The sequence below is a fragment of the Protopterus annectens genome, chromosome 5.part1 (assembly GCF_019279795.1).
Source record: "Protopterus annectens isolate FY-2018-M chromosome 5.part1, PAN1.0, whole genome shotgun sequence".
Lineage (NCBI taxonomy): Eukaryota > Metazoa > Chordata > Ceratodontiformes > Protopteridae > Protopterus > Protopterus annectens.
Genome location: NC_056736.1, coordinates 264,062,465 through 264,076,037, shown reverse-complemented (window position 1 = coordinate 264,076,037; position 13,573 = coordinate 264,062,465). Strand labels below are relative to the sequence as shown.

Here is a 13,573-nt window from a genome sequence, read left to right as displayed (position 1 = left end):
GAACATACCATACAAAAGATGAACATAGATGAAAAGGCCACCTAATACCTATCAGATAATCTGGGCAAATGGGAAAATGAAGAAATGATGTGAGATATAATATAAAATAAAAGTAATCCTGAAAGCTGCCAACTGAATGTCACCATCCCAGGCAGTTGGTGACCCTCAGTATATGATGCCCATGCTGAACGTCACCATCCCAGGCAGTTGGTGACCCTCAGTATATGATGCCCATGCTGAACGTCACCATCCCAGGCAGTTGGTGACCCGCAGTATATGATGCCCATGCTGAGCGTTACCATCCCAGGCAGTTGGTGACCCGCAGTATATGATGCCCATGCTGAGAACTACTAACAAGATGACAAAGTCATTATAGTTTGCAGCTTTAATAAAATTACAGAAATGTAGCTAACATAGGGGGAATGTGTTTTGTACACAGGGGTGTTATCTTACTGTGCAACAGAAATGAACCAGAATGCAAATTCTGACATAGTCATTGCCATCCTGATTCCACCTTTATTTGTCTTTTCTAGATTGCAAAGAGACTCAGTCTCAAAATGAATGAGGTCGACTTTTTTGAACCTTTTATGGATGAATCAGTCACAATTCCTGACAAGCCTTATACAGAGGATGAGATCGTGGAATTTATCAATGAACACAAACGGTAAATGCAAAATGACTAGCTAACTCCACATTGTCAAGATTTCAAGTTTCAGGAAATAAATCACTTTTTGATAAGAGTCATAATCTTCAACAGTGGACAATAAAAATGGAAAATGTTATGTGAATGTTCAGTTGCACTATTTCAATTTTCAGTAAGAGAAATTTGTTGATTATTTATTTATTTTTTTTTGGAAATAGACTAGAACGAAGCAAAAAAGAAGTGGTATGCAAACACTGTAAATGCATTGTAGCACATAAAATTATCATTAACTAAAGCTAGCAAACTAATCATATTAACCAGCAATAGTCAAACTTTGGCTTGATAAATATAATGCATTGCTAATAGCAATTTCATTTAGAGGCATAAAGACTTCGGTGTCATATGTACCAATGAAGCCATTTATCCTAATTGTTATATAACAGACCATCTGATGTTGTCAGTCTTCGCTGAATCCTTGACTGTGGGATCCTCAGAACCGACTCAGCCATTTATTCAAGTTCGCACCTTTCAAACTCTCAAGCCAGGCACTACCCATAGTACTCCTCTTGCAAATTACCTCAGATCTCATTTGCCACTTCATAGGTCAGATGCATTTGTCCTTTGCTCGAGCCTAGACTGATTTTGAGTAAGTTTATTTCTATTAATGCTCATTATATCTACATATTTTTACTTAATTTTCTTTTTAAACCTTCTCTGTTTCTTTTCTGCAGTTCCGGCTGGAAGCCAGTCATTTCCAAGTCAGAGAGCTGCCCTTTGGTCTCATCACAGCCCCCAGGGTGTTCACCAAATGCATGGCAGTAGTGGCAGCTCATCTCAGACTGCTAGGATTTTGAGTATTTCCTTACCTCTATGACTGGCTCATTACCGCTACCATCAGGCGTCAGTTAGAATGGGCAAGAGACTACACTCTACACCTCTGTATGTCTCTAGGTATAACCATAAATTTCATGAAATCAAACTTGCAACACACTCAGCAATTAGAGTTTATTGGAGCCCATTTAAACACTGTTTCAGGAATTACCTCACTCCTTCCAGAAAGACTTCAATGAATCAGATCACAAGTCAAGCAAATTTTATGAAACAAAAGGGTTCCAGCAAGACTAGATCTACAAACACCGGAGCCAAGTCATTCTTGTTCCCCTAGCAAGGTATCACATGCAAATTTTGCAATGGTTACTTGCTTCCCAATGGTCTCTGATGCACCTACCAATGTCTCACCTAATCTTGATTACTGATCGCTACAAACAAGATCTCACGTGGTTGCTCCAATCCGATCAGTTTCTCTTGGGTCGGCCATTCATTCTTCCTCAGCCCCAAACCGCAGTGACCAGAGATGCTTCCCAGATTGGGGGGGGGGGGGCATTATCTGGGAAAAACAGTCCAAGGCACATGGTCCCAACTAGAGTCCAACTTGCACATCAGTGTTATAGAGATGAGGGCAGTGCTGTTAGCATTGCAAGCATTCCATGACATCCTTCCTCTAGGGACAGTAGCTATTCAAACAGATAACATGTCTGTAGTCTGATACATCAACAAACAAGGGGGAACCAAATGTTACCCATTGTGTTGAGAAGCCCTCAGAGCTTGCAATGGGTGATTTCTTCCAAATGCTTTCTCACAGCAATGCACATTCTGGGGAGTTCCAATGTGAAAACAGACAAACTGAGCAGAACCATTCTCATGCCTTACAAGTGGTCTCTAAATCCTGTGGTGGTGAATGAGATTTTTTTGTCACTGGGGCCAACCTTGCTGTGTCCTTTTTGCGTCCCTCCTAAGCAACAAGTGCAGCAGTTACTTTGCCCTAATCCCCCCACCTGGGGAGTCACCCAGAGATGCTCTTCTCCACAATTGGCCCCCAGGTCACCTCTATGCCTTTCCCCTGACTCCCTTGATATCCCAGTTTCTACAAAAAAAGCCAAAAGGCCAGAGAACTCAGTAATTCTCACTGTCCCCTTCTGGCCTTGACAAGTTTGGTTTCCCTCCCTTTGGCCTCAACTTCTTCTGAAACCATGGATTCTAGACCCATCTCCAGATCTGCTGTCCCATCCAGAGGCCATGGTTCATCCGAATCTCCAAAATTTCAAGCTCACTTCATGGCTTCTCCAATTCCCATGATTGCCAGGCATCCTTCCTTTTCTTCTCCTGTCCAAAAAATTATTGTCATTCATCACAGACCTTTTACTAGAAAGCTGTATCAATGTAAATGGGAAAAATTTGCTAACTGGGCCCTTGAAGGTGGACTAGACCCTTATACAGGTTCTGTTCATAAGGTATTAGATTTCCTTGCTACGCTTTACCAATCTGGCTCCTCTGCTTCAACAATTAAAGTTAATCTATCTGCAATTTCCAACTTTCATATGGGTTTTAATGGTGTGTCTCTAATGTTACACAAACTTTGTAAAGCATTTTTAAAGAGTCTCCTAATGTTAAGACCTCCATTTAAGGAACCCATTCCTCCTTGGGATCTAACTTTAGTTCTTCAGGACCTTACTATGAAAACTTTCAAACCATCAGTGACTTGTGACTTAAGATATTTGTCTTGGTAAACTTTATTTTTGGTGACTAATACATCTGCCGGAAGAGTATCCGAGCTGCAGGCCTTATCCTGCAAACTTCCCTATTTAATATTTCACAATGACAGGGTTGCCCTTTGGACAAATCCAACCTTTTTATCAAAGGTTGTTTCGGAATCTAACATTAACCAAACTCTACAACTGCCAGCCTTCTTCCCTAATTTTGCAATAAAAGGGAGTATGCCCTTTACTCACTAGACATCCACAGACAGTTATGTAGCTATCTTCACCGGACAAAAGATTTGAGAACATTGGACCAATTATTTGTGGCATCTTCCTCTCTTTTGTTACGTAATCCTGTTTCAATGGTTACCTTGGCCAAATGGCTTAGAGACTGCATTACTTTCATCTCTCATTCTAGAAGACTCTAACTTTCACATCCAGTTGAAGCCCATTCAATAAAAGCAATGGCAACTTCCAAAGATTTTCATGCCAGAGCATCTTTGGACGATATTTGTGCAGCAGCCACTTGGTCTTTTCCTCATACCTTTATCACTCATTACAAATTGAATCAGGTCTCAAGGGGACGGGCATCATTCAGCTCAATGGTGCTTAGGAATATTCTTCTGTGAGACCTCTCAAGACTAAAGTAGCTGGGGACTCTGTCCCACTGTCACGGATTAGTGAAGATTGACAACACAGATGGAACGTTATGGTAAGACAGAATGTCTTTTTTTTAATCTCTAGATCCTTTCCATCTTTCTTCCTCTGCATTTGTTCTGTGTGCCTGTTCCATGTCTGCTGGGATCTCACTTTAATTACAGCCTCCCCTAGACTCTGTTTTCCTCATCTACAGTCCAGTGTTGAACTCTGTTTTCCTCATCCTGCACTGCAAAAAGTGCTTTCATATTCTTCCCATCTTTTTCATATATATTTGTTTTGTAGTGCCTTATTGTCCAGCACATTCCTCTCTAAAACCAGCTTTCTTTCTGAAATTCATATATACGTATAAAGTACTTAAGGTGTTTAGTCATAGTCTAACCCTACGATTCAGCAATGCTTTACCACTGCATTCTTCTAATGTATCTATTGTAGATTGTCTGAAACAGATCCTGTGCTTTTTCAGCTGTTTGTCTCAAGACCTTTTTTTTTCTGTTTATTCTGTACCTTGTAGACGTCATGCTCTGAAATGAGCACAGTAGCCTTACATGAAATTTTGCAGTACCAGCACCTGTCTTTCCATATTAATGCATTACTAGTATGTCCCTTACCATCTAACAAGCCCCACCACTATTTTGCCAGACTAAGCATTATTATGTTGTCAGTTATAAATACAACAAATAGCTTTTGTGTTTCATGGCTACAGGCTCTTTGTTTTCCTCCTTGGGTTTTGTCAGAGCACTAACTTAATTGCCACATTATTTATTTATTGATTGATTGATTGATTGATTTTATTAACTTGATTAGTGAACTAACCCAATGATTCTTTTTAGTCATATCCAAAGCCCAGAGGTAATCACAAACACAAAAATGCATTTCTTTGACAAAAAAAACAAACACAGAGATAAGGTTATATTGCCTATGATGTGAAAAATAAAAATATGTAATACAGAGCTGACTTCGCATTTCCTAGTGTTTATATTATTGCAGATATTGGAATAATCTGCAATATGGCATACTCATCATAAGCTACAATTCATTAGTGATCCCTTGAGAAGACTGTAGATGCACCATCCTTCCTACCTTCCTTCCTTCCTTCCTTGCCTCCTTCCTTCCTTCCTCCCTTCCTTCCACAGACCCCCATCTTTCATCACATACTTCCAATCAATATAATGTTTATTTAGCTACTTCACCTGGACCTACTTCAGGCTGCTCAGTAGGCTTGGTTCATCATCATCATCATCATCAACAACCCCCTTTTTACCATTTTCTATATGGAGTCAGGGTGTCTTATTAATTGTCACCATCTCTCTTGATTTAATGCCACACTAGTGCCTTCTTCGACACACATGCCTGACTATCACAGATCTTCTCTCAAAAAATCCATCCACCTCTTTGCTGGATGACCTTGTTCCCTCTTGCCTTTTTCCTATATGTCCAAAATCTTTTTCACCAGATTGTCTTCTACCAGGGTTCAGTCCTGGGACCACTCTTGTTTGGCATTTACTTCTCTGAAGTACAGGCCAACACTAAGGGACTCTGGCTAACAAAGTTTGCAGATGACTGCAAACTGGGAGCCATTACTGAATCCCAAAATGATGTGGATATTCTACAAAAGGGCCTTACAGAAACAGATGCCTGGTGCCAGAGCCATGGGCTCAAGCTTAATGCCAAGAAATGTATAGTTATCCCCTTTGGAGAAAAACATGTACCCATGAATTACCACATAGGTGGCAGCACACTAAACATTGAGAGTGTGATGAGAGACTTAGGGACACAGGTGGACAGTGGTCTTACTTTCGATAACCACATCGCCACAACAGTCAGGAAATCCTTCTATGTGACACACCTTATCACTAAGGGCTTTTCATCCAGAAAAAAGGAGGTTATTGTCCCACTGTACTCATCCCTTATTAGACCCATTATAGAGTATAATGCCCCATTTGGTATGTACCTCACAAGACATCTGCAACAGCTGGAAAGACCACAGAAATACCTCACTAAAAGAATCACAGGCCTAAAGCAGATGCCATATGCTGACTGTCTAAAAAAACTCCAGCTATACTCAGTGGCATATCATCTACTCAGAGGTGATCTCTGCTTAACATTCAAGGCCATGTCAAACCCTGAGCTGTTGGACATGCTCCACTTAAAGAAATCCCAATCCCTCAGAGCCACATGCTCCAGCGATCTAAACCTTGTCATCACAATGAACAAAACACGCTGGAGGGATAGGTTCCTGACCCAGAGACTCCCCATACTCTGGAATAGACTGCCCATACATGTCAAGCAGAGCGCCTCATTGGCCCTCTTCAAAAGGAACCTTGATGATTGGATGGGAGATAGAAAATTCACCCAGGGGATCATGTCAGTCACTCTGCTAGACAAGGGTCCAGAGAAGTAAATATTGTGGGAAGAAATATCCAGAGAATTGTTATGTCTAGGCTTGTATAGGCCCTAGAGCCGATAGCCTAGTACCAACCTATGAACATTTCTGCACACGTGCCTGAACTACTGTAATCTATTCTCTTTGATAATTTGTGCAACTGGAGCTACTTTGGCTTCTGCTCTGATGTCCTCATTTCTTCATCTGTCCCACAGTGTGAATCTTACCACCAATCTCAGGCACTTCATTTCCATCACCTCTAGCTTCCTCAACTGGTTTGCCTTTCCTGCCCAGGTCTCTGTACTATATAGTAGTACTGGTCACACCAGTGCTTTGTACACTTTATTTTTCAGCTTCTTTGGCATTCTTCTGTCATACCCTACACCTGACAGCCTATGCCAGTTGGGTTCAGCTCCTCTTATTCTCACTTTGATCGCTTCATTCAGACTTCCCTTCTCCTCAACCACCCCAACCAGATACTTGAAGCTGTTAACCTGTTCCACTATCTTCCCATCTATCTCATTTCTCAGCTTCTTCTAATTTTCCCTTTTGCTGCCATTACCACTGTCTTATCTGTACTATTTCATACCATGTGCCTTCAGTTTTGCATTCCATTCTCCTATCCTTTGCTGAAGTTCTTGCTCATTGTATCCCTGTACTGCTACATTGTCTGCACATAGTAACTTTGTTGATTTATCCTGTTTGCTAATGTAGTCCATCACCAGTAGGAACAGCAGTAGGCTCAGAGCTGAACCCTGATGCATACCCGATCCTACTGGGAATCCCTTTGTGAGACCAAACACTGTTCGTACTTGATCATTGGATCCTTGTACATAACATGCACCAATTCTACCAGTGTTTCTGAGACTTCAAACAAATGCAAGACTGCCCAAATCAGCTTTCTAGGGTCCTTGTCATATGCTTTCTCCAAGTCTAGGAATGCCCAGTTGGACTCTTTCCTCATCTCTAGCTTTTTCTCAACTATCTCTCTCACTGCAACATTGGGTCAGTTGCATGGCATCCTGTTCTGAATCCAAACTGCTCACCTCCCATCTTACTTTCTACTACTCTGCGTATTCATTAATCAATCATCCTGTCCAGAACTCTCATGCAATGGGACAGGAGACTGATACCTCTGTACTGCCCACAGTTGTTGATGATCCCATTGTTTTTGTGCACTGGCATGAGAATGTTTTTCACCAGTTGTATGGGATACGTCTTTCTCTCCACACTGCTATGAGCTCCCTCAGGATCCATTTCACCCCTAACTCACCCAACATCTTGATTACATCTGCTGTGACCTCAGCTGAGCCTATTGCTTTCCCTGACTTCATTTTCCTTAGTCCTGTTCCGACTTCTTCTTCTCTCATTATAGGCTGTGTCTGTGGCAGTACAACTTATGTGGGGTTTTCTTTATTCAGAAGCTGCTGGAATTACTCCTTCTATCTGCCTTTGATGTCCTGTTGACTGGTGAGCAAGTTGTTGTTGGTATCCCTTATGAAGGGTGTCTGACTATCATCTTTATCTTTCTGTATTTCCCTTGCAACCTGATACAGTTGTTTTGTGCCACTTACTGAGTCACTTTTCAGAAGCTGGTAGAGTGCCTTTCATGCCCTGTTCTTTGCTATTGCAACTCCTTTATTAGCCTCTTTGTTAGCCAACCAGTACTCCTTCCTAGCCTGGTCCCACTTTTCTACCTCCCACTTCTTTCTGCACTCCTTTTTTCTTTCTTTTGTTGACTTCTGCATTCCACCACCAGCTTTCCTTATGAATTTTAATTACATACCTGGCTCGGACTAATGTTGTGTAGTCCTCACATATGCTGAGGTGCTGCCATTCTTCTTCAACTCCACCTATTTCTTATTCTTCTTTGGTGCTATAGGCCTGAGTAATTCCTTGAACTGTTGTGCTTTCTCTCTGGTCAACTTCCAGGTCTTTGGCTTGGTCTCAGTTGACCTTACAGCCTTTTCTGACCACTGCTTGCAGCTGATTTTGGCAACCAGTTGTTTATACTATGGGCTGACTGGTTTGCTGGGGATGACTTTTTCAACCACTGATTCTACCCCAGTGCCCATTCCATACTAGGAGGAAGTCTACGAGAGTTGCCTGTTGGCCACTTTTGTATGTGATCTTGTGATTGTCTCTCTTTCTGAACCATGTGTTTGCTACTATCAAGCCATTCACCAGATAGAAGTCTAGTATGGCCTCTGCTTCTTTATTCCTGTTTCCCCACCCATGTGGACCCAGGCAGTCCTCATATCCTATTCCATCTGTCCTGATATGTGCATTCAAGTCAACCATTATCAACACCAATTCATGTCTTCTTACTTTATCTAATAGGTCCAGCAACTGCTATTTGAACACACTCTTCTGTTCACTATCACAACCCTGCTGTAGGGCATAGGCTGAGATTCTGAATACTGTCCTATCATTACACTGGGGTCTGATTACCATAAGTCTGTCACTAATTCTGATGACGTCCCTCACTGCCTTCTGAAGCCTCTCACTCACCACAATTCCCACACTATTTCTAACCTGTCCTCCTCCTCCTCCTGAGTAGTAGACTCTGGATCCCAAGCCAAGTGGCTTTGCTGTACTGCTCTTCCATCTTGTCTCCTGGATACATGATGTCCAGCCTTCTAATTACCATCATGTCATCCACATCCAAGCCCCATCCTGCAGTGACCCTACACTGAGTGTAGCAATTTGTAGTTCATGTTTGGCATGTTGATTGGTTTAATGTCCAGATTTTGCTCAAGAGCTATCCTAGGTAAACAGGCTGGGCAACTGGACACCAGACAGCTAGTACCTTATTGACCTAAGCCTGGCAAATACCCATGCACATTAACAACATTAGTCAACATAAAGGAATCACCTAGAGCCATATTTTACACCACTGACTGGTGAGTCCTGCCACGGTGAACAGTGTGTGATCTGTGTTTTTCTGTCTTGAGGATACTGCACAATACAGTAGATGCCCAAAGTGGTTGTTCTATACAAATATTCCCCCTAGAGGGCACCATGTAGAGACTGTGCTGCTGCCCACAGTTCCATTCATTAGTGAGTTTGAGATAGAAACACTCAGCATGTTTTTCTGAGGTAGGAGAAACCCCACAGAGACACAGGGAGAACATGCAAACTTCAAACAAGCATTGGCCGGAGGTCAGAATTGAATCTTGTACCTTGTGCATGGTAGGCAAAGACCATAACCATTAAGGCTTGGTTCAACTATATATAAAGTTATTAAAGATCTGTTCAAGTGCTACACTTCAGGGAATTATGAAAAACACATTACCAAAGGAAAGGGAAAAACATTTCTGTCATTATCTAAATCCTGGTATTTGAATTGTTAATGAAAATAAAATATGAATCACTGGATGATATATCCTTTTATGCAACATTTTGTTAATAGGTTTACTGTGCTGCTGCTGTTACTAAAGGACTAATTGAGAGCACAACCTCAAATAGCAGCTATACCCTTAGTTCAGTGGTGCACAACGTCCAGCCCCGGGGCCAAATCTAGCCCTCGACGCAACACCATCCGGCTCCCAGAGAGTAACCAAAAATTTAAAAAAAATGCTATGCCTTACTCCAGTCACGCAAACTTTCCAGCACATGCTTTCTTACCTAATTGACTGCACTTGTACACACCTCTAATTTTAGCTGTGGAAGTAGCTATTTTTGTTGTTTATGAGTTGCAGTCTGTAAACAGTAGTAACTTTCTGCAAGAGTTGGTAATAAGTCATGGCTGCAACCAGAATAAAGTTAAATGCAAAGTTGATGTAGAAAACAGGCCATTTCATGACTGCTGTCTTAAGTAAAAATGCTAGTCACCTGTACCTATTGTTAACTTGTAATGACTTACTATGTTTTGCGGTGGCCTGCAGATGTATTAAGAATCTGTGTAGTGGCCCTCCCCACAAAAAGGTTGTGCACCACTGCTTTAGTTACGTGATACTATTGCAGCAATAAAACTGATACTGATAATGAAGTGAGCATTCCTACATTTTTTCTGTGAAAAATGGACTATTTAATATACCTGCTGTTCTTTTTATTTTATCTTGCTTAGGTTTGCCAAACATTATCAGGGTACTTTAGCATTTTCTTAAAGGATGAGAAAGACTATCAGTAGAAGATTAGTGGGGCTAGTTATAAATGCAAAATGAACCAGTGCTATGCAAAGCAGTGTTGTGTAGGACAAGATAAGATGTTACAGATCACTACAATAAACTGCCATTCCAAAATTAGTATCTCTACATATAAAGAAGTGTCCTTTGTAATTTTGGGTCACTGCCTTGCTAACCAACAAGCCCAACCTTCCAAGCCAATCTGTAGACACATTTGTTACCCAGGGGCGAGAGCTAATGACCCTTTTAGTTCCATGGACTGAGAATCATGAATGCCTTATTGTTAGCTTTTGGGATTTTTAATTAAGCCATGGCATCCTGTGAGCAAGCTCAAAGTATCCAAGGTGTTGGCATATAATGTGCCATCACAATGCATATACACACCTATGTTTAAACATAATCAAATGTCCCTGTATCTATAATCTGTCATTTATAAAAGAGGGTAAGAAAGAGTATGTCATTCAAAAGAATGAAAGAAAATATTTCCATTGTTTCAAAGAAACTCTTGAATGCTATAATAATGTTAAATAAACAATGCCTTGAAGAGGTAAAGTAGGTTTTAAGTCAGTGACAGATTATAAGAACAAAGCATCCACAGAAATCCACCAAAGATTTATTATATAGTTAAGCGCTTTCATCTGCTGAACAGCTAGACTTCCTCAAAACCTGAGGTTCTGAGGAAGTCTAGCTATTCAGCAGATGAAAGCACTTAACTATACAACAAATCCTTGGTGGATTTCTGTGGATGCTTTTGTTCTTTTTTTCTGGTTGAGTTTTGTACAGTTTACAGTTTGCGGTCAGTGACAGATTATAATAGGGGTGACTCCAATAGCTGCACTGGTCCCACACCTGTAGGATGGAGTGTTGGAGCAGATGACCAGTCAAAAATGTTTAAAGTTTTATGTTATGTTATGTTACATTATATTCAACACTGCTCACAACACATTTTAGTTAGCTTATGCATGTAACATACTAACATTAGGGTGCTTACTTACTTTAGTGAAAACATGGTTAAATGACAGTCACTGCCAGTACTTATAGCTGTATACTCACAGTACCTACCAACTGTGAATGTGCAGTATGCGCCTCTGACACTCTTCATCTTGGGGCATTTATTTTGCTTTATTTGTACACAGAAAGTGTCTTACTTAAAAATAAATAAACAGTCACTGGCAATCCTTTGTAAAGTGCTGCAGCTTTTTGCTCATTGCCTTTCGATGAATTGTGAAAAGAAATGAACAGAAAGCCCATAAATGTTAGAGTTGAGGATTGTTGGCATGGAAGTGCAGAAGTGCAGCAACAGGTTCTGGTAAGATAATTTTTTTTTTTATCCTGTTAGATAAACATATGGTATTGAGAATTGCAGTCACTAAATAAGGCATGCCATGGCTTGGTTCTGGAAATCTGTTGCTGGCTCATGACAGAATTTTTTTTTTACTTATCAAATGGTCATTATGCGCATTGGATATTGCATTGGACGGCGCAGTGGTGCAGCAGTTGCATTGTTGCCTCACAGAAAGAGGTTCTCTGGTTCAATTCTTGGCTGGGGTGCCTTCTGTGCGGAGTCTGCATGTCCTCCCTGCACCTGTGTATGTTTCCTCCAGGTGCTCCAGTTTCCTCCCATGTTACAAAAATATGCATCTGGAGCATTTCTCCCCGGGCAGCTGCTGAAAATTGACTTCATTCCAAGTCGGGCTTTCCCAGTAAACAAATGTTAAATTAATAATAAATAAATAAATAAATCAATAATTGCCATCTCTAAATAAGGGAGTGTATTGGCTGGCTGTGGATGTAAAAAGCATGTTGTTTACTTATAAAGGAGATTTTATTATGTCCTGGCAAGCAACCAGATATAGTATCGAGAACAGTGGTCACTAACTAAAGGGGATGGGTCTGTGGATTATTTGGATGAATAAAACATTCATTTGTTTAAGCTATCCTTGATTTCACATAATGTCCCTGACTTTGCCTTATATTTTGGTCTGGCAAGTCAGTGAGGGTTGCAGTCATTAAATAAGTAAGGCTGCTGTGGATAGAGATAGCTTATCTCCTTGTCATTTGCTCTGTTTAAACTCTGGTTTTATAGAACTAGTGTAAATTTTCTTGAAATAAGTTTAAATATTTATTTTCAGGCAATGTTTTGTATGAAATGAAGTTGAAACTGTCCTTAATATCATAGAACTTCTTTGACCCTGCCTCATATTTTTGATGTGTTCTCCATAAGTGTATCAAAGCAATACAATATGTCCTTGATTTTGGGTCTTTGTCACTTTTTATTTTTTGGCTTTCTCTCTGTTTCGTGTGTTAACAAATTAAAAGGAATTATTTTTTATCACAGTCAGATGTGGTATACGTGAAAAAGTGGTGACAACTTCTGGGTGGGAATGGTGGCTATTTATGGATGAATATAACTTAACATCTCATTGTTTGCTAGTTATCTGTTGCACTTTTCAGGTCTAATGTGTAGTTGGGTGTAATTAAAATTACTTGTACTACTCTTCATGTGAAACAATGTTGAAACTACATAGCTCTCAAATGTCCATTATTTTATAAATTGTTTCTAATTTGGCATCATATTTTTGATATGTTACTTGCAAAATGTGTGATTTCTTGGAAATCATTGAAGATTGCAGTTACTAAATAATGGCAGACATTTCTGTTTCAAATTCATATCCTTCAGAAAATAGATGCTAATATAAAAACTGTTCCTTCAGTAACTCATTAAGTATATAAGATAAATATGTCTCTGATTCTGGTTCCAGGTCTTTGTTCCTAATTATATTTAGGCTTTGCCCCTGATTATTGGATTAAGAGGTTGAGAAGTATTATTTTTATCATAATCAGATGAAGTATACACAGGAAAGTGTCTGTAACTAGTTGGTGGGGGTGGGTGGGGCTGTCTGCAGATGAAAGTAACTTACCCTACTCTTTCTCAGTTTAAACAGCCTGGCTTTGCAGGACTAGTATGAATTGATGTGAAATAAATTTGGATAGTGTCTGTGCAAAAAAAGAAACTTGGAATACATTGTGTCTATAATTACTTATTTTTAGAGTAATCACTCATCTGGTGTGCACCATCAACAGTGAGGCTATGCCTGCTGGGCATATGAGATGTCTGGAATGAGAATGGCTGACTCAGGCTGTCATCGATCAAGTTAAATAATCATTAGTCTGACTTTGTAGGACTAGTTTGCATTTGTATAAAGCAAGTTGAAATATTTTA

The 13,573-nt window shown here is 40.2% G+C and overlaps 1 protein-coding gene across 1 annotated transcript in view; it reads left to right on the top strand.

The window, feature by feature from the left end:
• Positions 1-13,573, top strand: part of LOC122803361 (calsequestrin-2-like) — a 362,905-nt gene that overhangs the window by 261,299 nt on the left and 88,033 nt on the right. Inside the window, exon 6 of the mRNA XM_044072939.1 lies at positions 534-664. Within this exon, the coding sequence (XP_043928874.1) occupies positions 534-664 (131 nt within the window). The remainder of the gene's footprint in view (positions 1-533; positions 665-13,573) is intronic.